General features: G+C 34.6%; 6 protein-coding genes and 1 long non-coding RNA gene across 13 annotated transcripts; 4 read left to right on the forward strand and 3 right to left on the reverse strand.

Annotated features, from left to right (window-relative positions):
* Nucleotides 1–603: 603 nt before the first annotated feature.
* LOC105452704 (ADP-ribosylation factor 1) lies at nt 604–5,185 on the forward strand. Of its 2 annotated transcripts, none has more exons than XM_011694060.1 (5): nt 604–703; nt 2,226–2,396; nt 2,606–2,715; nt 2,959–3,084; nt 3,176–5,185. In XM_011694060.1, exons 2-5 carry the CDS (start codon nt 2,249–2,251, stop codon nt 3,338–3,340), a joined length of 549 nt encoding a protein of 182 aa, XP_011692362.1. In that variant the 5' UTR covers nt 604–703; nt 2,226–2,248; the 3' UTR covers nt 3,341–5,185. The 2 variants fall into 2 exon arrangements, with proteins under 2 accessions (XP_011692362.1, XP_011692370.1); XM_011694068.1 differs by lacking the exon at nt 604–703 and adding an exon at nt 732–1,024.
* A 1,608-nt stretch (nt 5,186–6,793) lies between these two features.
* On the forward strand, nt 6,794–9,633 carry LOC105452717 (UDP-N-acetylhexosamine pyrophosphorylase). Its single transcript, XM_011694082.1, has 3 exons — nt 6,794–7,937; nt 8,028–8,424; nt 8,585–9,633. The coding sequence occupies exons 1-3, from the start codon at nt 7,459–7,461 to the stop codon at nt 9,125–9,127; spliced, it is 1,419 nt and encodes a 472-aa protein (XP_011692384.1). The 5' UTR covers nt 6,794–7,458; the 3' UTR covers nt 9,128–9,633.
* Nucleotides 9,634–9,984: 351 nt separating this feature from the next.
* Nucleotides 9,985–13,387, forward strand: LOC105452741 (separin). Of its 4 annotated transcripts, XM_011694140.1 has the most exons (11): nt 9,985–10,265; nt 10,341–10,561; nt 10,852–11,068; nt 11,151–11,443; nt 11,550–11,686; nt 11,778–11,994; nt 12,097–12,407; nt 12,501–12,668; nt 12,875–13,020; nt 13,100–13,212; nt 13,298–13,387. In XM_011694140.1, the coding sequence occupies exons 2-11, from the start codon at nt 10,343–10,345 to the stop codon at nt 13,334–13,336; spliced, it is 1,860 nt and encodes a 619-aa protein (XP_011692442.1). In that variant the 5' UTR covers nt 9,985–10,265; nt 10,341–10,342; the 3' UTR covers nt 13,337–13,387. The 4 variants fall into 4 exon arrangements, with proteins under 4 accessions (XP_011692442.1, XP_011692425.1, XP_011692434.1 ...); XM_011694123.1 differs by having other exon boundaries at nt 9,985–10,561; XM_011694148.1 differs by lacking the exon at nt 9,985–10,265 and having other exon boundaries at nt 10,433–10,508.
* Nucleotides 10,823–11,155, reverse strand: LOC105452735. Its single transcript, XR_974773.1, has 2 exons — nt 11,063–11,155; nt 10,823–10,954 (listed from the first exon to the last, which is right to left on the reverse strand). It is a non-coding gene; the product is annotated as an uncharacterized LOC105452735 (long non-coding RNA).
* On the reverse strand, nt 13,256–15,978 carry LOC105452722 (mannose-1-phosphate guanyltransferase beta). 2 transcript variants are annotated; one of them, XM_011694102.1, is made up of 6 exons: nt 15,380–15,978; nt 14,892–15,055; nt 14,396–14,789; nt 14,113–14,274; nt 13,792–14,023; nt 13,256–13,710 (listed from the first exon to the last, which is right to left on the reverse strand). In XM_011694102.1, the coding sequence occupies exons 2-6, from the start codon at nt 15,042–15,044 to the stop codon at nt 13,542–13,544; spliced, it is 1,110 nt and encodes a 369-aa protein (XP_011692404.1). In that variant the 5' UTR covers nt 15,045–15,055; nt 15,380–15,978; the 3' UTR covers nt 13,256–13,541. The 2 variants fall into 2 exon arrangements, with proteins under 2 accessions (XP_011692404.1, XP_011692395.1); XM_011694093.1 differs by lacking the exon at nt 15,380–15,978 and adding an exon at nt 15,258–15,373.
* Nucleotides 15,979–16,070: 92 nt separating this feature from the next.
* Nucleotides 16,071–17,420, reverse strand: LOC105452765 (26S proteasome non-ATPase regulatory subunit 8). Of its 2 annotated transcripts, XM_011694168.1 has the most exons (4): nt 17,211–17,420; nt 16,885–16,957; nt 16,505–16,786; nt 16,071–16,363 (listed from the first exon to the last, which is right to left on the reverse strand). In XM_011694168.1, the coding sequence occupies exons 1-4, from the start codon at nt 17,403–17,405 to the stop codon at nt 16,167–16,169; spliced, it is 747 nt and encodes a 248-aa protein (XP_011692470.1). In that variant the 5' UTR covers nt 17,406–17,420; the 3' UTR covers nt 16,071–16,166. The 2 variants fall into 2 exon arrangements, with proteins under 2 accessions (XP_011692470.1, XP_011692461.1); XM_011694159.1 differs by having other exon boundaries at nt 16,071–16,786.
* Nucleotides 17,421–17,622: 202 nt separating this feature from the next.
* LOC105452775 (elongation factor 1-gamma) lies at nt 17,623–20,677 on the forward strand. Its single transcript, XM_011694183.1, has 8 exons — nt 17,623–17,739; nt 17,868–18,017; nt 18,713–18,776; nt 18,863–19,005; nt 19,318–19,620; nt 19,708–20,043; nt 20,131–20,283; nt 20,437–20,677. Exons 1-8 carry the CDS (start codon nt 17,728–17,730, stop codon nt 20,590–20,592), a joined length of 1,317 nt encoding a protein of 438 aa, XP_011692485.1. The 5' UTR covers nt 17,623–17,727; the 3' UTR covers nt 20,593–20,677.
* Nucleotides 20,678–21,180: the final 503 nt, after the last annotated feature.

Consider the following 21,180-nt stretch of genomic DNA (forward strand, 5'->3'; position numbering starts at 1 on the left):
TAAATGGCCAATCATAAGATTGATTTATCGCTATTATAAATGGCTGCCGAATAAATCAAACTTATGATTGGCCATTCGACGCCATTTTTAGTACATTTTTAATATTTTCTAATACTTTTGCGATACTGCCATAAGCCGGTCGCGCTTCTCTGATAATCTAGGGACTTTACTCTGCTCTTGCTATCAGCGGGCGCGAGTTCTGATTGGCTTCTGCTTTTCTGTCAAGAGGTATGAATTAATTTTCACTCCTTAGGCCAATTAATACTATTAATAGCTGTGTTTATTTGTGTTTTCTAAAAGAAAAGTAGTCTTTATCACATTATATTCGTAGTCGTAATTGATCGTCGATAGCATATCTCGCGCGATCGATAGTGACAGCGCCTCGCGCGCGGATTGCGGCAATTTCGAAAATCGAAATTGTCGATTTGACTCGACCGCGTCGTGTCGCGTCGCGTCGCGGGCGTCGCGGCCGGCGGACCGGCGGCGTTTAAGGACGCACCATCTCGCGGGACAGTCACGTACCGCTTGTTAATTTTCATTGTCACGTGACTCGTCGGGCCAATCGTGGCGGATCGGTGACCCTATACGTGGCATAAGGTACGAATCCTTTCTACACGTCCGCCATTTTGACATACGGTACTTTTCGAGAGTGTTGGTTTTATGTTTTATCGTTTCTCGTGAAAATAATCTTTTTTACTGAAACGTAAGTAACGCAAGTGGCATATATGTGCAACGTGGCGTCACCAGAGAACTTGATAGTAAGAGCAAGTCTCTGGGTAATGGATCTTTGAGCGGGGAACCTTTGACGATTCACTGCGGGGAGTAGGTCGAAGGTGACAGGCAACCGGGTGTACGCAGTGGCTTCGCAAACCGCACGCGATATCGCCTCGACCTCGCTCGCGCGTTGGGGGTATCACGCTCCACTGGCTTTTTAAATAGTACCAACACCCTTAGAAAAAGTTACGAATACTGCATCGAATAGATCGTCGGGGCAAAGCCAGTGTCTGTGTAGCGATTCCCGAGGGTATGCTCGAGTCCGATAATCATAGCGATTTTATTGAGACTGAGAATCAATAGCGGGCACAGCTTGAGCGTCTCGTGCGTGCCCTTTCATTACCTTTCTTTTTTCGCCCCCTTCCCCCCCCCTTCTATTTTCGACGAAAGGTATCGCGAACATACGCTTCCCGCCGTGTCGAAATTCATTGTCGTTCATCGGCACTGCCTGTCTCGCGCGGCTGCTTTTTAAACGCAATCAGGTTAGTTCGCGCGAAGCTTCGGGATTGTAGTTTTACATCGTGTACACGAGGTATGCGAGGTGATCGCGTGGCCTGGCCACGCGTGAAAGATCCTAAAGTTGGACATAAAAAAATCAGAGTGCCGCGCTTCTTGAAAAATGTGTCTTGACAATTCATATCGCCCGCAATCGGTGATCCCCGAGTCTTCCTCGCTCACATGCGAATAGCTATTCTCCATCTGTCTGTTTCTCACAATGTTTGCCCATTAAATTTGTGTCCATCTTCTGGGCCTCGATTTTATGCGATTTTATACACAAGAGACTGAAGAAACAGAAAAGAATCGACATCTTTACACACGTACATACATATTTGGGTGTTTCATAATCGTACAAATGTTAGCTGGCATTTATCTATGTACATACATACGTACGTACGTACGTACGTAAATAGCGTCTTGTAACATCACATGCATATTTGGCACAGCCAAATAATATTGCATTCGTTTAAATATGTAAACTTAATTTTTTGTTACATAAATACTATGATAAAATATTGCATATACATCTGTGTATATTAAAAAAATATAATATACAGATATAGCCACGTTATACTTTTTATTGTATCGCTCGATCTTAATTGTATGAATACATAATTTGTGAGCTTTTTTACTATCAAGTATAGTATGCAGGGGGTGCGTTAAAAAATGTTATATCATTTTATCTTTGTTATTCATTGAATGTTAAAGATAAAATGATATACAGACCACCTGCACAAACGTAGCCCAGGAGTAGTAGTCCCTGCCCCATTGTTGCTTAAGATAATAATGTGTTTGTAGAAAAATCTCACATAAATCCCATTACATATATTTTATTATCAATATGAGAATATTATTAACTATTTTTGATTGTATTACAATGTAATGTATATGTATGCACACCTGTTGTATATATGCATATATACATGTATGAATATGTATATACATATGTTTAGGTCCTGACGTACAAGTACCAATCATGGGGAATATGTTTGCAACGTTATTCAAAGGTCTCTTTGGCAAAAAAGAAATGAGGATTTTGATGGTGGGTCTTGATGCAGCGGGTAAAACCACAATTCTGTACAAACTAAAATTAGGGGAAATTGTTACTACAATTCCCACTATAGGTAAGTATGCATACTTGTCTTTTATAAGCACATATAATTTAAAGAATGTGAAATATTAAATAATATTTTGTACATTTCATTCATATAAATAATTACAATTGTATTAATTTATTGATACCAAAGTAACTTTACTTAATACTACCAAATACTATAATAATTTGTAAATACGTTAATTACTTTACATGTAAATATATTTTTTTTTTTTTTAGGTTTCAATGTAGAAACGGTCGAGTATAAAAATATAAGTTTCACTGTATGGGATGTGGGTGGCCAAGACAAAATAAGGCCTTTATGGCGACATTATTTTCAGAATACACAAGTATGTATTTCATTGATTGTAAATTGTTAATATTAATATTGAATACACATAATGCGCGCGCGTCGTAGCTTGTAAAAGACAGCAAAAATGGATGAGATGTGTTACCAAAGTGGGATATCTTGTTTCTCTTTTTCAATCCACTTATTGGATTTATTGGACAATTGAGTCACGTGGATTTTATTTTCATTATATTATCATTGTGATTATATCCCATTATCAAATCTTTTTATACCTTATTTATAGGGCTTGATATTCGTCGTTGATAGTAATGATAGGGAACGTATTGGTGAAGCGCGCGAAGAATTGATGAGAATGCTGGCGGAAGATGAACTCAGAGATGCGGTACTCCTCATATTTGCTAATAAGCAAGTAAGTACATAATCTTTCGTCAAATTTGTATAAGCTGGATTCTCACTGGATAAGCAAAAGACGATATTAACGAGTAACATTAACATTTCAGGATCTGCCAAATGCAATGAACGCAGCAGAGATCACCGACAAGTTGGGATTACATTCTCTACGTAATCGCAATTGGTATATCCAGGCAACGTGTGCCACGAGTGGAGACGGACTTTACGAAGGCCTCGATTGGCTTTCCAATCAGCTGAAAAATGCCAATCGCTAATTGGAAAAATTACTCTGTCAACATTCAGTTGCTATTAACATCATACAAAAATAGCTGCACGTCTCCTCCCCCCCTCTGCTACGAATGAGTAACATAAGAAACAAATGATACAATCATCGCAAGCTCTCCAAGATCTTGAGTGGAAAATGAATATAGAGGTGTTATTCCTGAAAGTTGTCTCTGTGTCAGTAGGTTTTTTTTTTTGAGGGGGAAGAGGAGCGAGGAAGCGGCCGCAGGCACACGATCGCGAACGGCCACATCGGACTATTGCCTTGCGCAACTTATTATAATTATTATTATTATTATATTAGCATTATATATAGTTACACTTTTTACACAGAGATGCCACAAGAATGTGGAAAACTTGGAAGTAATATTAAAGTACCTAACTCTGAAACATACGATACACATTGATTAATGAGTAATTTAAATGATACCTCTTTGGTGAGAAATTTAACAACATAAACACACATACACACATGAGAAAAAAGAAAAGGTAAAGTACCCACAGTGTTGCCAGTTTTGAATGCGTTGGACATACCGATTATCATAATGTAGCTGCATATTGTACATTACATTATATAAATATGATAAAAATGTGATCGATAGACGAGAGAATGTTGCTCTGTCCACTACATTTTCAAAAATTGTTCTCGCTTCGACCCAGCGCGATTTACAAGAAAATGCAAACAGTGATTGCAGCAGACTATGCAATGACTTATCATTTCCTAGTTACAAAAGTTTCTTTCTATTTTTTTAAGTTCTCGGTGAATAGAAAACTTGGGAAAACGGAAAATATGGTTAATTATTGCTAACTGGTCATGGCAGGTGCGTATCTTCCTTTCACCTGTCCGCCTTCAAACTTACAGTTGTCCAAACATATATGTCTCGCTATAAAGGAGAAGCGATTTATTTATTCCACCTCAATAAGGTATATTAGAGTATATCCTTGACATTCCGAAATTCCGCAGTGAACGTGATGAAAAATTCAGAGACCCGAGAAAGAAAGAAAGAAAGAGAGAGAGAGAGATTTATAAAAAGGCTCTCGAGCTGTCAGCGAAGAGTCAGGCCTCGTAGCTGTTAAATTCATAAATTTTTGCTATTGTGGCGTTATACGTCAGCAATTTCGAGACTAATTCGCGGTCGTTCTTCGATGTCCCAACGTTTTTCCTGTCTTTGAAATACATTGTTTTTATGATATACTCCTCCCCCTAATTTTTCATTAAATCGCCTTTTCGTCATATGCGAAAATTCGTATAATTATGTATGAATGTTTAAACAATTTGTGAAATATATTGTAATTGTGCTTTATATACGTAGTGTATACATTATTCGCTATCAGAGCATACAGTTCTTTTTTATTTTTATTTTTTTAGGTGTCATTAGTTAATTCGTTAACTCTGAACGCATCTTCCGCGTGTTCGTGTGACGTGAAGAGGCTAACCTTAGAATATATATGCTCTAAGAGGCTAACAAGCTTTAATATACAAAAATAGCGGCAACAGATATTTATACGATAAAGCGATTCTTCATCATCGATTATTCTCGCATCCTAAAATGTAGATGATGCGCGCGCGTGTGGTGTGAGAGAAAAGGAGGTAAGGGAAGAGGGGTGAAAGAGAGAGAGAGAGAGAGAATTAGAATCACTTCTTTACTATGGACTGCGAATATACTTCAGACCTATATTGTCCATTTTGAAACAAGATTTGTTTTTCTTTTAAACATTTGATTATAATTTAAGAAAATGTGTATATATATATATACATGAATTTGTTTGCAAAAAATTGTTTTAAAGCGGGAATTACAATTTCTCCAGTGCCGAAATAAAATAAAAATCTTAATGGATAAAACGAAGAATTTGCTTATCCATATATATATAACGTGTCTGTGTGTGTGTGTGTGTATTCGTTGACAATAAGACGCTGTTGCTGCAAGACGATACAAAAGATTTAAAAATATTTCGGTAAGATAATTGAAATGATGTCATTTTAGTTTACGCGGCGAGAAATGCTAGCTTACGCCACGTTCGATAATCATCTCTTTTATTCAATCTATTTTATTACGATGATTAATTTTGTTGTTTTGGTTTTTTTTATATAATTTCTCTTTTTCACACGAGTGTGCGTATATACAGTAGGCATCGCATTAATTGATTAATGCGCCATACATTTTCGATATTTAGGCATTTATGGATCATAGTTCAGTAATTGAGATAATTTGACAAACTCGACAAGCGAATGGAAAATAAAACTCAAGATTAAAAAATACAAGACTTGTTGAACAATATTAAATTAAATTAGTTAATAAAAATTTTATTTATATAATAGATGATACATATATTTTTTTATATATTAAATAAATTTAATTAATTATGATGAATGATGTATCTCTAGACATGATCCGTCCGATTCGAAAATGTCTAACTAATTATAACATATAGAAGAGAAAATGGATAAATTAATGTCTATGAACTGTGTACCATACGCATATATAGACGCAACATGCGCACTCTCATGTATATATATATATATAAATATATATATATACAGCACCGAGAGAAAATATTTAAATAGTAATTTAATATTATTTATTTTATTAATCAACGTGTTCAGTCGTCATGATCTACTGCATCATGATTCATGACAGTTTCAATTTTTACATTATTTATACAACGTATAAAATATCGTAAATACACATATATCATGCACCAATTCGATTAGAAATATAATTATAATTATATATGATAACATTTACATATACTCACAATTAAATTAACACACACAATAAAAATATATTTTTCGAAATAAAAATTTCGATATTCGCGTACACACATATTTACAATCGCGGAATTAAATGCGATTGTGATAAAAAAATGAAAGTGTTATCAATTAAAATCACGATTATATAAACAGCGATAAAACTGCGTTTTTGGAGATATTATATCTATGTTATTATTTTGAGATATTCTATATGTATAATAGAACTCATCAGTGAGAATTTAAATGACCCTCAATTCAATGTCGAATTGATGTCGATTTGACTTTGAAATTTGAATTCTGGGAATTAAAGCTCTATAAGTGGTATGTATGTACACGTAGCAATTCGTGATGTAAAATTTGAAGTGTCACCAAATATTATTAATGAAAAATATTTTTGCGCGTAAAAAAAGGAAAAGATAAAATTATTTAGAAATTTTTATTTGGATGATGATCATTTCATTTGCAACGTGTAGCTTAATCTAACCAAGGTCGCGTCTCTCTCTCTCTCTCTCTCTCTCTCTCTCTCTCTCTCTCTATCGAAATTTATTTCTCGCGCTCGCCAGGGCCGCGATTTGCCGGCACGCACAGAAAAAAAATGTATTTATATATTTATATATAATAAGCGTCAATCACGACATTTTCGCTATTTGCTGTCGCGCGAGATTGAAAAAGTGCAATATTTAACGAGACGTACACACGCATCTTATCGGTTATCGACAGCCGCTTTACAACTTTACGAGTGATCTCTTTTGTTTGCTCGTGTGTACGTACATACACACATAGATGGAAGACAAACCAAAACGCGAAACACGAATGCGAATAAGGAGCTCTCCGATATACAGGTTATCTGTCACTTCTGTCAGTATCATCGCGCGGAAGAAATAGCTCTTATCAACAACGGCATCCACGGCATCAACGGCTCGGCAATTCATTGTAAAACATTGTAAGATATGGTGGCAAAGAAAAGGAGGTTTATACGCGTGGAGAAGGCCGGCCGCGGCCGGGCGGGAGGGGTCGATAAGAGAAATCGAGCCGGGCGTACTACGTGGAATCGTGAAAGTGAAGGTATGCTGCCGCTGCCGTTCCTACCCGCGGGAGAGGCCGATCGTATCCGATGAATACCTGTTACCTGATATTCGGTCCTTCCCTCGCTCTCGCTGGCTCGCTTCATTCTCGCTCGCATTCCCCGTTCGCGTTCGCGTTCGCGTTCGCATTCGCATCCGCGTCTTGACGTGACGTGACGTGACGTGGGCAAATATTGAAGGATTTACAGAGAATACGCGACGCGTGATAAGAGAATACATTGTATATACCTTCACAAGTGTTTACAAGTGTCAAAAACATAGATTGTTGGCAAGTATGGAGCGCATAAGAGACAAGTTGAGCGAGTACCACCAGGAACATCTGCTCAGATTTTGGGAGGAGTTGATGGATGAGGATAGGAATCAGCTGGAAAATGATGTAGATGAACTTGATCTTAAGGAAATAATGGGATATTTTAAAAAGGCTATAGAATCTTCCCAGTGCATTGTCCAGAAAACACTGGATGACAAGATACAGCCGATTGATGAGACTAAGATAGCTTCTGTCAAGACATCCACTGAGGAAGAGTTGAACATGTATAAGGAACGTGGTTTGAAAGAAGTAGCCGAAGGTTGCGTCGCTGTGTTATTGTTGGCAGGTGGTCAAGGCACGCGTCTAGGAGTTACCTATCCTAAGGGAATGTACGACGTTGCATTGCCATCGCATAAAACTCTCTTCCAATTGCAGGCAGAAAGAATACTCTGTCTGCAAAATATGGCGCAGCAACAGTTTGGAAAACATGGAGAAATAACTTGGTATGTAATTGAGAAAATCATTACAATGTAAATATAATGTATAGCAAGGAAAAGAAGAGATATTGAGACATTACACATTTTATTTTCTAGGTATATCCTTACTAGCGAAGCCACTCACAATGCAACTGTCGAATATCTAAGAAAATGCAACTATTTTGGTTTAATAGAGAAAAATGTCAAAGCCTTCAAACAGGGCATGCTACCATGTTTTACCTTTGATGGAAAGATTATCTTGGATGAAAAGCATCGTGTTTCCAAGGCTCCCGATGGTAATGGAGGATTGTATCGTGCTTTGAAAAGTCAAGGAATATTAAACGATATGATACAACGTGGTATCCGAAGTGTTCACGCACATAATGTAGACAACATCTTGGTGAAAGTAGCAGATCCTATATTCATTGGATACTGCTTGATATCTGAAACCGACTGCGGAGTTAAAGTGATTGAAAAGTCTTCTCCTTCTGAAGCTGTTGGTGTAGTTTGCAAGGTATGTTCTTCTATTATATATATATATATATATATATATATATATATATATATCCTTTAATATCCTCTTGTAATATATAATTATACATATAATTATATAATACATATGTATTTTTTATAATCTCTCCCTCTGTCAATTATTTTTATTGCAACTAATATAGGTAGAGGATCACTATCAAGTTGTTGAATACAGCGAAATAACAAAGGAAACTGCAGAGCTTCGACATGCCGATGGACAATTGATATACAATGCTGCTAATATATGCAATCACTACTTTACGGTCGACTTTTTAAAGGACGTTGCATATTTTTACGAGAAAGATTTGCATCTACACATGGCGAAAAAGAAAATTCCGTATGTTAATGACAATGGCGAAAGAGTCATTCCAAAAGTTCCTAACGGCATTAAGATAGAGAAGTTTGTGTTTGACGTGTTTCCTTTCGCAAAGAATTTGGCAGTATGGCAAGGAACGCGTGAGGAGGAATTCAGCCCGGTGAAAAATTCAAATTCCGCTGATCAAGATTGCCCGAACACCGCCCGCACCGATTTGCTCAATTTACATAAAAAGTGGCTGCTGAACGCAGGTGCAAAACATGTCGGAGAAAATGTCGAGATTTCTCCTTTGCTTTCGTACGCGGGAGAAAATTTGTGTCAAGTCGTAAATAACCAATCTTTCGTGGTGGGACCACAAGTTCTCGAATAATAAAGAAAAATAATAAAGAGAAAATTTCCATTCATCTAACAACGAGATATTCCGACAAGTGACATTTACGAGGCGTTTCCGAATAATGAAGATTAAGCATACATTTTTTTAATATCGTATCGTAAATGTATTTTGTAATAATCGTATTATTTTATATACTACATCCGATTTTTGGTATTTACATTTGTGCTTGCCTTTATTTCCCGGGATTATTGACAGGGATTAGAACAGGCTAGATTAGATAAAAAGAAAAGAAAAAAAAATCGTGTAAATACTGTCGATGATTATATATATATATAAAATTATAATTACATATATATGATTTATATATATATATATAATTTAGCTATATAAATTCAAATGTAATTTTGCTATAATCTGGCAATATTATTGTTTAGCATTTAAGTGTTGTGGCCATCACATTTTTATATACTGTTATATGTATGATATATACATGAAAGAAAAAGTAATAAATAATACAAACGTTTCTAATTATCTATAGTAAATCTAATTGTTTTTTATTGTAGTCACGCATAAGTTAAATTTATATATAAAACTGAATAGTACTATTCGTACGTGATTTTTTTTTAGACAATGTGATAAAAATTGAACTCAAATTTAGCGCTTTTCAACCTCACTTTTTTCAACCATAAACATGGAAAGGTGTTGATGGAAAGTTTATGTTTTAAACACTGAGCTATAGCTATATACACCTGGAATGGGCAAAATATAGTATATGCTGATTGGATCGCAACGTTTGCGACGGTGCGATGCAACTAAGGGAACGCACTCTAAAGGATAAAAATGATATCTCGAGTGAAAATTCGAACGCACCTTAAAATTTGTAAGACGTAACCACTAGATGTCGCTAGTGAAGTAATCTTCATACGCATGTGTTCTGACGTATGTAACGCTTTAACTCAAAATTGGAATATTGTTATAGAAATAAGTTATACTAAAATCTCTCTCTCTCTCTCTCTTGTACTTGATCAAAGATACCTACAAATACAATTGCTTAGCATAATATAATTAGCATTAAATTACCGTGTAATAGAGCTCAGTTTAGTGAAGTGAAACTTGTCACTCAAGAAAAATTGCAACAGTAATCGTTCAGTGTTCGTTCGAGAGTACACTCGAAGTAATAAATTTATTAATGTTATAAACAAAGCTTTGTACGAGAGTAAACTAATCATGGCTCATATTACTGACAAAGTTATGCGAATCCTGCACGAATGTCATCCCAATAAAGATGATTTTAAAGATAAGACAAAAGACTCGAGTGAATCGAAAGAATTAAGAGGGAAAATCGAGAAAGGAAAGATGGTGAAAATCAAGAGTAATACAGAGAAATTATTCGCAGATGCACGTTGCAACTATGCAGGTAGCGTTGAATATGCCAGTTTGAATAAAATGTTGGCAATTTGTAATTTAGAGGTAATTGAATCTTTATATTATATATAAATTGTAGTTAAAGAAATAGAAATAATTTTATAATTATATATTCAGTTTAGCTCTCCTCACTTTCGATTTTGACAAAATTAGACTCATTCTGTTATTCTACAAGATACATACATATATACATATACATACATATATATATATATATATATATATATATATATATATATATATACTGGTATATCGCAACAATTGTAAATAAATATATACGACAATTAGATATTTATACTATAAAGATTTATGTATGTATATTTATTCTTCCTTAGACTGGCAACGAAATTACAGCTATTCATCATTTGGTTGAAGCTCACGCAGTAATACTTCGACAACACATCTTGCACAGATATCAAAAGACTCAAATGCGTGAATCTGTGTGGAATGAATCTCAAATATATGGACTGAGACCAACACATGTAAAATTTGAAACAAAATTTACGAATAATAATGAATCGTTGAAAACAAAACTGTTAGACTTACCAAAAGGTATAAAGATATCTTTTACTTTTTATTCTTGCCTTTTATATATAAAGTTTATTAAGATTTTCCAAGTCTTTTCTCTTCACAGAATGGTACGTGATTCAGGTCACTGCCCAATATGAATCTCCGTCTATATTAAGATACGAAAAGCATACATCTACTGTAATACATGCAATACATATTACAATACTCCCTACGGGTACATCTGATGACATAGAACCATTGTGTATAACTGTACCGCGACCTACGACACAAGTTTCCTACGATATCTGCAAAGAGATTCAGAAACTATTAAATGGCTATACGTCTGCACTAAAGGCTACTCACACGAATCTTAAGCAATATTGGACGATGCGTGCAAATCAAAACAATAAAATGAAGGTAGATTTTTTAAATTGGAGCAACATATACATTAATTTAATAAGGGAAGCTTATTAAAGCTTCCCTTATTAAAGGGAAAGCTAAGTATTAAGCAAATTAATTACAGACGGCTATAAGCGAATTGGAGAATATATGGTTGAGAGAATGGAGAGTATTATTTATGGCTGATCCTATTGAAAACTTGAAAATAGTAGATGAGATTTATCAAATGATCGACAAATTAATATCAGATTTCAAATCTCCGTAAGTATTATATATTTATCGAAATTCCGAAATGGATTTGTCTTTATTGTATTTGAATTATGCATATTTTATTGTTCCACCACTCTTTTAGCATTGAAATATCAAAAAGATGTAGGTGGCTTTTGAGAAAGGTAATCGTAGGTGCTTGCTTTCTTACGCGTGAGGAAATAGCACGTGCAATTACATTTCTACTTCCTGGACATGAAAAACTTGCGAACAACATCATTTTATCTATTTATGGAAAATTATCATGTATAAGAAAACTAGAGAATACAAAACGGAAAACATTGGTTCTAATTATTGATGAGGTAAATGCATAATATGAGCGTAAGATTTTTGTTATACGCAGATACGCAGAGTTTATGTAAATTTATTTCGTATCGTAAAGATCTTTTTTATTTTGCCTTAAGCACATTGATTACATGGGATTTGAGGCCATGGAAGTTATCAAGAATCATCCTGTTACTCGTTTCCCATCTCTGCATGTAGCATATGCATTATTCAAAGAACACGAAGATACTATAGTGGAAGGTTGTAAACTAGTTAAAGGGAGAGAAGATATGGGAATTTGCCTAGTCAATCCATCCGGTGATCTTGAAAAAATGGAAAAACGCATGAAGCTTTTCATGGACTTTTGGTTACCGCAGTGGAAAAGTTGTTACAATATGCAACTTAAAGAAGAAATATTCCAAGATGCATTAATAAATCATGATATTCTAATGTATAAAAATTTTATTTTATTTCTCTATTGACAGTCGTTTTAATCTGCTTACCATTCGTTTGCTTGCACTTTTTTTTCTCGCCTCTCTTACAGGTATACCGGTCACGGAAACGGCATAGAATACTTTTCTGGAGAAGATATTGAAAGAATGAGAGTGAGATCTACCGTTTTATTATTTGGCTGTAGCAGCGTGAAACTACTTGTGATAGGTGGAAGATATCCACCTTATGGCGTTTCAAATCAATACTTAATAGCATGCAGGTAAAAAGAATATATTGTAATTATGTAATTAACGCCATGTATTGTCAAGAATTTCTCTCCGTTTATAAAAATCTGCGAGAGAAATTGCACACAAATCATTCCTTTTCTCTCATCATGTTCGGATCGAAAGGATCTGCATCTATGCATACGTGCATGTGTGTGTATGTACATATGATTAATGTATATATGAAATTTATAATTCTCAGTCCTTGCCTCTTGGGTATGCTGTGGGAAATAACGGATGCTGATATCGATAAAATGACTACAAATTTCATGAGTAATTGGATTCCTTCATCCTCAGAGAAATCATGGGCTGAGGTAGACGTTGATAGTTGGAGTTCTGGTACTCTAAGTTAGTATTAATTGAAAAAATTTTCAATTTTTCTTTCTTCATATTATGCAAGATAACTCTTATAACTAAAATTTTTCAGAATTTACAAAGAACGGAGCAAAAGACAAAACAAAAATGGAACCAGAAATGTTAAGGGCAGTGGCAGAATCTAAGAATAGTTGTTCGCATTACATGACGGCAGCTGCGATAGTAGTACGAGGTTTACCAATAAAAATAGTTTAAATCCTCACTCTGATTGTATTATTAATTTTATATATTTTTGCAACGCTGATGTAAGATAATTCAAGTTTCCAAGTCGCGTGGAATCGTCGTATGAAGCAATTATTTGCCGCAAGACAAGACCAAGACTGATTGCAGTAATCACTTGTGGAGCAAAATTATATTTTATTTTAAATATTTGAATGCGAAGATATCTTGAAGATGCATTTTATATAAAAATAATAAAAATGAATAAAAATTGATGTTTCAATCGATTATTGCCTTCATTGGAATCAAGCTCTCAAAGATTATCGCGTCTTTGGTCACATAATGATCTGCGGTTCTGGTACAGAAGTGGAAATGTTCTTGTGCGGTAAAACCTGTCCGCCATTAATATATAATTCATCCTTCACGATAACATCTTCTCCTAATACAGTTGTACCCTCCATTCGCACCCATCGTCCTACAACGCTTCTCCATCCAACGATACAACTGTTTACATAAATTTTTAATTACCTTGACATAAATATTACATATATTCTGAGGCTTTACATTTACAATACAATTACTTGCCCATCTAGCCAAGCATGCTCTTTTATCACAGCTGCCTTAAGAATAGTGCTTCGTTTAATGCAACATCCATCAGCTAAAGTGGCACCAGGACCAATTGTGACATTGGGTCCGATTCTACAATCCTTGCCAATTATAGCCGTTGGGTCTATCAAGACATTGCCTACTACACCAGGCCCAGAATAAAGCTGTTCGGGATGCTTTTGCCTCAATGACGCAAGATACATAGACATTCCTGAATAGAGTTATACAAATGAATAATTGACTCATACTTACATGATATTGAGATAATTGTAATAATTATTATAATATATAAGTACTTGCCTGTAAGAAAATCTTTAGGTTGTCCTACGTCCATCCAAAAGCCTGGCAATTCCATAGCGTATAATTCTCCATCCTGAGCCATACTTGGAAAGACTTCCTTTTCGATACTTGTAGGTTTCAATTCAATTCTATTCAATACGCTTGGATTAAGGATATACATACCTATATTTTGCAAAAAAAGAAGATATATGTATGCTGTGTGTGTGTGTGTGTGTGTGTGTGTGTGTGTGTGTGAGATTCATAAAGTTTTCCTAAACAAGTCTCAATTTTTTCATTACTGTACCTGCATTGATTTTATTAGATATAAATTCTTGTGGCTTTTCAACAAAACTTTCAATCTTTCCATCTTCTTCATATACAACTACACCATACTTTGATGGCTCCTCTACTTTGGTGACTACTATAGTTCCTTCCTTGCCATGATTCTCATGGAATTCAAGAAGCTGTTTAAAAGGGAAGTCGCAAATGATATCAGAGTTCAAAACAAAGAATGGGTCATCACTGGCACATAAATATTCACGCGCGAGCGCAAGTGGCCCAGCAGTACCCAATGGTTCTGGTTCATGAGAAAAGATAAGCTGTACTCCCAATTTCTTTGCCTCATGAACCAACTCTTCTTCCATCTGCTGTGCTCGATAGGAAACGGCCAATATAACTTCAGTTACATTTGTCTGTACCTAAAAACGTTTAAGAAGTATAATTAGAAAGAAATATTGCAAATCTTGTACTTGTATGAAATTGACATGATAAATAAACATTACAAGTTACTAAATACACACCAGTGCTTCGATCTGATGTAAAAGCATTGGTTTATTTGCAAACTCGACAAGTGGCTTGGGCCGACTTAAAGTAAGAGGTCGCAATCTAGTCCCATAACCACCCACAAGTATTAAAGCACGCATGGTTTGTAATTTTTTTCTTTTTTCATGCATTCCTATCAATTCTGCAAACATAATAAACAAAGGTGTTTTTTATTTTTTTAATTATATAATTAATTTACACAGTCTTAATAGAGTATTTTCTTGTATTTACTATTACATCACTTAATGTATGATAAAAGAAATTAATGTGTGTATGATTCGCTTTCTAATTTACAAATATATTCTCTAATAATATATTTGTAAAATATTATAAAGTTTATTTACTTATTGTCACTCCATCCCAATACATTACACATCATTTTCCTTTAATTATTGTAATGGTAATAATTATCATTGCAGTATTATATCGTTTATTGTCCCTTACTAAAATACACGACGTTACTTACATGACAACATTAACGAAGATAATCCGATAACATGCAATTATTGCCACGTAAGACGCCTTTTGATAGAAGCAAGTGCTACGTGTTCACCGTGCGTTTACGATGAGAACAATTCGCTTCACGAGATCACATTTTATTATCACAATGTGGGTGGACATAAACCTATATTATAAACATTAACTTATCATATCCTTTTTACTAAAAACACAAAAAGTAATGATGCTCTCATCCAGTTTTTGTTTTACGAATTTCTGTCGCAAATAAAATCCAATTAACGAGCAATATTACTGTACGCCATATTACTGCATATTACTCGTCGTCTGCTAGTCCTGCTATTGCCGCAGATGATAACGATCTTGCATGTATAATATATATATGCTTCATGTGTCATCGGGCGGGGCGGGTAATACGGATACCTGCTTAACCTGCTCTCGGGCGCGGGGGTGCGGGTAAACCACTTGTAAGTCATAACCTTAACCTCCAAAAAAAACAACCTAAAAGCAAATTTGGAGGAAACTTAAAATTCAAAAAAACCGAAAAGTATGTAAATATTGTGCCAAATAATTTCGGTGTGGGAAGACATCATATATGTACAAGAAAAAAAATTTTCATCAAAATGACCTGACAATTTGATCCCGTTCGTCCCAGTGATATTATTAAACAAGATAATGACTTGTGTACATAAAAGACTTTATACTGCATAAGAGCAAACCTGTTTTATTTAGACATGTAGAATACAGAGAGAAAGAGAGAGAGAGAGAGAGAGAGAGAGAGAGAGTTGCTTAAAGTGTTACACAATCATTTCCAGCTCTCGGGCATAATCTATTGCCAGCGCTGCCAATTCAGAACTCGGGATAGGCTCCTCGGATTTTTTCTCGCTAGTTGTGGTAAAGTAAAAATAACCATCCTTGGATAGATTCCAGTTCTTCTTGACGGCAAACGTTTTTATATCTTTCTCTGTACTTAAATTAAGCATCCTTGCGGCATCTTGAATGGAAATTTTATCGTACGCGCTTTCCATACACGCGCCAATCTCGTCGCGAACGGTATTTAATAAAATGTCTATGAAGAAATTGTAGGATGCGGCAGGCACATTACCCTTGGCTAGAAAAATCTTGTTGTACGAACCCTCCATTAAATATTGCTCCAAGCTCAAGGGATGCCTTATATAAACATTTGATTGTATCTGATCAGACGGCAGGAGTTCCAGCTCTGTGTGAAATTCAGCGACTCGATTTTGTGATAGCAGAAACAAGAGATTGAGACCGAGAAGCTGATATTTGTAAGCTGACTCCATCAATCCGGACTTATAATCGAAGTAGTAACATTTTAATTGCGCCATGTATCTCTCGAAGGATGGTATATCCTCGGTAGCGATGCTCCATTGGGCTCCAATTTCTAATATGTCTCCTGTATTTCCAACAAAATTTGAAATTTTAGTTACATTATCGTGTGACATTTGACGTACTACTGTTCTGATCGAGGAGTTTAAAATTAAAGATACATACTAGCAATTAACAGTTCATTTTGACTGGCCGTGCTATTTGACGTTGGGAGGAACATCAGATGAGTAAGACCGATCTGTACATGACATATATGTAATTACTTATTTATTTATATTATACAATATTACTCGTCAAATCACATCTAAATAGATATTTAAAAGTTAAAATCAAGTCAAAGTCAGGAGATGATTATTAAAATTCGAAAACAAAATTGACGGCAAATGATGACAATCCATTTCGACAAGCTACATAATGAGGTTATGATACTTTTATCAGCAATTATTTCGCTTGATACTGCGAGATCAAAGTATGTAAATAAATATCTTTACCTTCAATTGGTTGAGCAATTCACCACATTTTTTCAAATTACATGGCGTTCTTGTCCATTCGCGTTTTAAATTCTGATATAAAGCAACAACATCTTCGAGGGCTGCCATTTTCATAATCTCACCATGAAACATGAGATATCTCAGATGCGTCGTGCGACACAAGGAGTTCACTTTGCTCCCCCCGCCCAATTCCATACTGTGTTTTTGCCATCATTCCAATTCTGAAATCTGAATTATCTTTCCCAGCTTTGTACTTAATTATATTTTTATATATATTATTTTTTTTTGTTTTGTTATTTTTGTATAATTTTTTATATTTTCTATGAAAATTAAAACTGATTTGTTTGGCTGGCACTGTTTAACTTGAGGCACGAGGCATGAGGGCGCAACCAGCGGCAAGCGTATTATTCGCACTTGCGACGTACTTCGCGCGATGCGAGTTTGTAGTTGTTTCAAGTAGGGCGATCTTTACCGGCCTTCTACTTCCTCTTCTCGTGTCTGCTCGTGTCTCGGTACAATGGCGTCTGGAGTAAGTAGCTCTCATGTGGTTCTTCACCGGTCGGCATCCGCGCCGCGGAACGCCGACGCCGGCGTCGAATTATCGGAAAACCAAGTCCTCACAATGCGTTATCCGCCCCACTGTAAATTTCTTTCCAGATTCTTTACACCTACCCGGAAAATTTCCGAGCCTACAAGGCCCTGATAGCAGCTCAATTTTCTGGCACCCAGATTAAAATTGCCGATGACTTCGTCTTTGGCGAGACTAATAAAAGCGAAGCGTTTCTGAAGAAATTTCCGTTGGGAAAGGTAAGCTGAATTTTTCACTAATGGTTCGGAACTTTTACCAGATTTTCGTATGAATTTTTTTTTTATTTTGTATGCTGTGTAGTTGACACGTTTTTTCTCGTCACATATGATGACAGAATCTATAAAACTTTTGTACTTTTGCACTTTTGGTTTAGTTACAAACTACTAAAATACTATTCAGACAACGTTCTGTTATTATATTTCTATTATTTTCATATTTAAAATATTCTTATACACAAAAATATACAAAAATATAGCATTCATATGGTATGGTTAGAATGAAAATTAGCTCTCACATTCATACTACTACATAGGTATAGACTGCATTCTGTTATTTACTGTGAGTACTGAAAATTTATAGTTTACATTACACATGCTATAGATAGTATAGATTTTTAATACTTGCAGTAAATAATGTAACGCAGCTATAAAAATGTCTTATTTAATTGTGTAATAATATACCAATAACAAAATGAATAATTTTTTTTATATCGAGTTGGAAACACATGAGATAGAATCAGTGAGAAAGAATAGAAGAGTTAAAAAGAAGAGTGAAAAAGAGTGGGGGGAGAGAGAGAATTCTGTGAAAGCATTTATATTTTATAATGTCACAAGTTATGTAAAGAATCTTTCTTAATTGATGTCTATACAAATTGTAATAGAAAATATTTTCCAATATATATAAAACTTTTAAGGTTCCAGCATTTGAAACGTGCGATGGAAAATATATTACGGAAAGCAATGCAATTGCTTATTATGGTAAGAGATTAAAAAAACAATTATTTATCTTTTCTGTTATTTGTTTATTTTATATATACGTGTATGTGTGTGTGCCATATTTATAGTGGCTAACGAACAATTGAGAGGGAAAACAGATATTGAACGCGCGTTGGTTATCCAATGGTTAGGGTTTGCTGATTCTGAAATTCTTCCTGCCAGCTGTGCTTGGGTATTTCCTTTACTTGGAATAATGCCATATCATAAACAGGTATTTATTGTAAATTTTTTTTCTATTTTACATAGTCGCATCATTTATTTGATGTTGCATACATGATTACATCCTCCTTCAAAGGCAAAATTGGCGCAACTACATAGCCATTCTTTGTAACTCAAAGAGGTAGATTAAACTTATATGCGTATTATATTTACATGCATATGCGTGATGCATGTGCTTCTACTGCATATACTTACATTTATTTTGACATGATTTTTATACACGCACGCGCACAATAACGTAAAATAAAATAAAATGCTAATAATATAACATTAGTTAATTAAATTTGTGTGGTTTTTTTTTAAGACTGTAGAACACGCTAAAGAGGACATAAATAAAGCACTCTCTGCTTTAAATTCTCATTTGCTTACACGGACTTACTTAGTGGGAGAACGATTAACTTTGGCAGATATTTGTGTAGCTATGACATTGCTACATTTGTATCAATACATTCTTGAACCGGAACTACGTAAGCCTTACCAGAATGTAAATCGATGGTTCCAAACAGTTATTTATCAACCTGAATCCATTGCTGTAATTGGTGCCTTTAAACTGGCGGATAAGACTATTGAGTATGATCCCAAGAAATTTGCAGAAACTCAGGGAAAGGTTAATATTTCAATAAAAATATATAGGTATATAAAACTTTATTATTATAAGAAAGATTAATATACCATAAATTATTATTTCATGCAGAGTTCGAAAAAAGAAAAGAAAGACAAGGAATCTAAGAAGGAAGCTAAAGAGCCAAAAGAATCTAAAGAGTCGAAGAAAGAATCTAAAGTTGTAGCAGAGAAGACCTCGGCGGTAGAAGATGAAGCTGACGCAACCGAGGAGGCTGTAGCCGCCGAACCGAAAAAGAAGAATCCCTTTGCTTCAATGCCTAAAAGCTCGTTCGATCTTGATGATTTTAAACGATTTTACTCAAATGAAGATGAATCTAAATCAATTCCTTACTTCTGGCAAAAGTTTGATTCGGAAAATTATAGTATTTGGCTTGGCGAATACAAGTACAATAATGAACTAACGAAGGTAGTTAAGTTACTTGTTTGAGAAATATTTGAAAAATTGAAAAGTATACTCTCAGTCATTAACGTACGTGCTTTTGTATTTATGTAGGTTTTCATGTCCTGCAATTTAATCAGTGGTATGTACCAACGATTAGATTCATTGAGAAAAGGAGCATTTGCGAGTGCCTGTATATTTGGGGAAGATAACGACAATACGATCAGTGGTATTTGGGTCTGGCGAGGACAAGATCTGGTTTTTACAGTACGTTTTATACAAGTTGTATTCTTAGAATGAGGATATATAAAGAATAGATATATATATATTCGAATGGATAAAGATTAGTTTTGAATAAAACGTACACACACATATGTATATATATATAGGTATATATATTTATTTTTTCTTTTTCTTCAGCTAAGTCCAGATTGGCAAGTGGATTACGAATCTTATAGTTGGACAAAATTAGATCCATCTAAGGAAGAAACAAAGGAGTTGGTTAAGCAATATTTTAGTTGGACTGGCACGGACAAAGAGGGACGAAAATTCAATCAAGGAAAAGTTTTCAAGTAAATCTTGCATTAAATAAGAAGATGAAATAAAACAAAACTCTATTCAAATGAAATAAATCTAAAGGAAATGATAAAGTATCAGAAAAGTTTGCATATGCCCTTCAAAAACCCTGTATTTAAGAGGATAAAAATCAGCACCTGAGATCTCTCACTTAAATATATATTTATACATGTTCCTATCTATTTAGTATGAAATTTTCCTATACATAAACATCTACATTGCTTTATTGCTTTACAATATATATTTTTTGTTTCCAAAACATGAGAGATTTTATTGTGCGCGTATGCGTGGATGTATATACACATGTATAGGGTTGGGAAGTAATGCATTATTTGTAAAGCCATTACTGTTTTCATTACTTTTTTTCAATAACGATCACTATTTTTTTTTTTTTTTTTTTCTATTTGTAACGATAACGATAGCGCCGTTACATTTTTACAATATTGTAACGAACTTGCCATTACTTTTATCGTTACTTTTTTATTTTCTTGTTTTATGAGTTTTTAATTTACTTTTTTTGAAAAATATTTTGTACTGAAACTACATTCTCGTAGTCACTGTCAGTATTTAAAATCTATAATTTACATT

This window comes from Wasmannia auropunctata, unplaced genomic scaffold (assembly GCF_000956235.1).
Source record: "Wasmannia auropunctata unplaced genomic scaffold, wasmannia.A_1.0 LD336106.1, whole genome shotgun sequence".
NCBI lineage: Eukaryota > Metazoa > Arthropoda > Insecta > Hymenoptera > Formicidae > Wasmannia > Wasmannia auropunctata.

Coding starts and splice junctions, on each gene's coding strand:
- LOC105452704 (XM_011694060.1), top strand. CDS start 2,249: ATGGGGAATATGTTTGCAACGTTATTCAAAGGTCTCTTTGGCAAAAAA. Junction 2,397..2,605: donor TACTACAATTCCCACTATAG/GTAAGTATGCAT, acceptor TTTTTTTTTTAG/GTTTCAATGTAGAAACGGTC. Junction 2,716..2,958: donor ATTATTTTCAGAATACACAA/GTATGTATTTCA, acceptor CCTTATTTATAG/GGCTTGATATTCGTCGTTGA.
- LOC105452717 (XM_011694082.1), top strand. CDS start 7,459: ATGGAGCGCATAAGAGACAAGTTGAGCGAGTACCACCAGGAACATCTG. Junction 7,938..8,027: donor AAACATGGAGAAATAACTTG/GTATGTAATTGA, acceptor TTTATTTTCTAG/GTATATCCTTACTAGCGAAG. Junction 8,425..8,584: donor CTGTTGGTGTAGTTTGCAAG/GTATGTTCTTCT, acceptor CAACTAATATAG/GTAGAGGATCACTATCAAGT.
- LOC105452741 (XM_011694123.1), top strand. CDS start 10,319: ATGGCTCATATTACTGACAAAGTTATGCGAATCCTGCACGAATGTCAT. Junction 11,995..12,096: donor TGGTTCTAATTATTGATGAG/GTAAATGCATAA, acceptor TTTTGCCTTAAG/CACATTGATTACATGGGATT. Junction 13,021..13,099: donor TTGGAGTTCTGGTACTCTAA/GTTAGTATTAAT, acceptor AAAATTTTTCAG/AATTTACAAAGAACGGAGCA.
- LOC105452722 (XM_011694093.1), bottom strand. CDS start 15,282: ATGTATTGGGATGGAGTGACAATAA. Junction 14,024..14,112: donor ACCTAAAGATTTTCTTACAG/GCAAGTACTTAT, acceptor AACTCTATTCAG/GAATGTCTATGTATCTTGCG. Junction 13,711..13,791: donor GAGCATGCTTGGCTAGATGG/GCAAGTAATTGT, acceptor TTATGTAAACAG/TTGTATCGTTGGATGGAGAA.
- LOC105452765 (XM_011694159.1), bottom strand. CDS start 17,405: ATGGAATTGGGCGGGGGGAGCAAAGTGAACTCCTTGTGTCGCACGACG. Junction 16,958..17,210: donor AATTGCTCAACCAATTGAAG/GTAAAGATATTT, acceptor TGTCATGTACAG/ATCGGTCTTACTCATCTGAT. Junction 16,787..16,884: donor AAATGAACTGTTAATTGCTA/GTATGTATCTTT, acceptor TTGGAAATACAG/GAGACATATTAGAAATTGGA.
- LOC105452775 (XM_011694183.1), top strand. Junction 18,777..18,862: donor CAATGCAATTGCTTATTATG/GTAAGAGATTAA, acceptor CCATATTTATAG/TGGCTAACGAACAATTGAGA. Junction 20,044..20,130: donor ACAATAATGAACTAACGAAG/GTAGTTAAGTTA, acceptor GTATTTATGTAG/GTTTTCATGTCCTGCAATTT.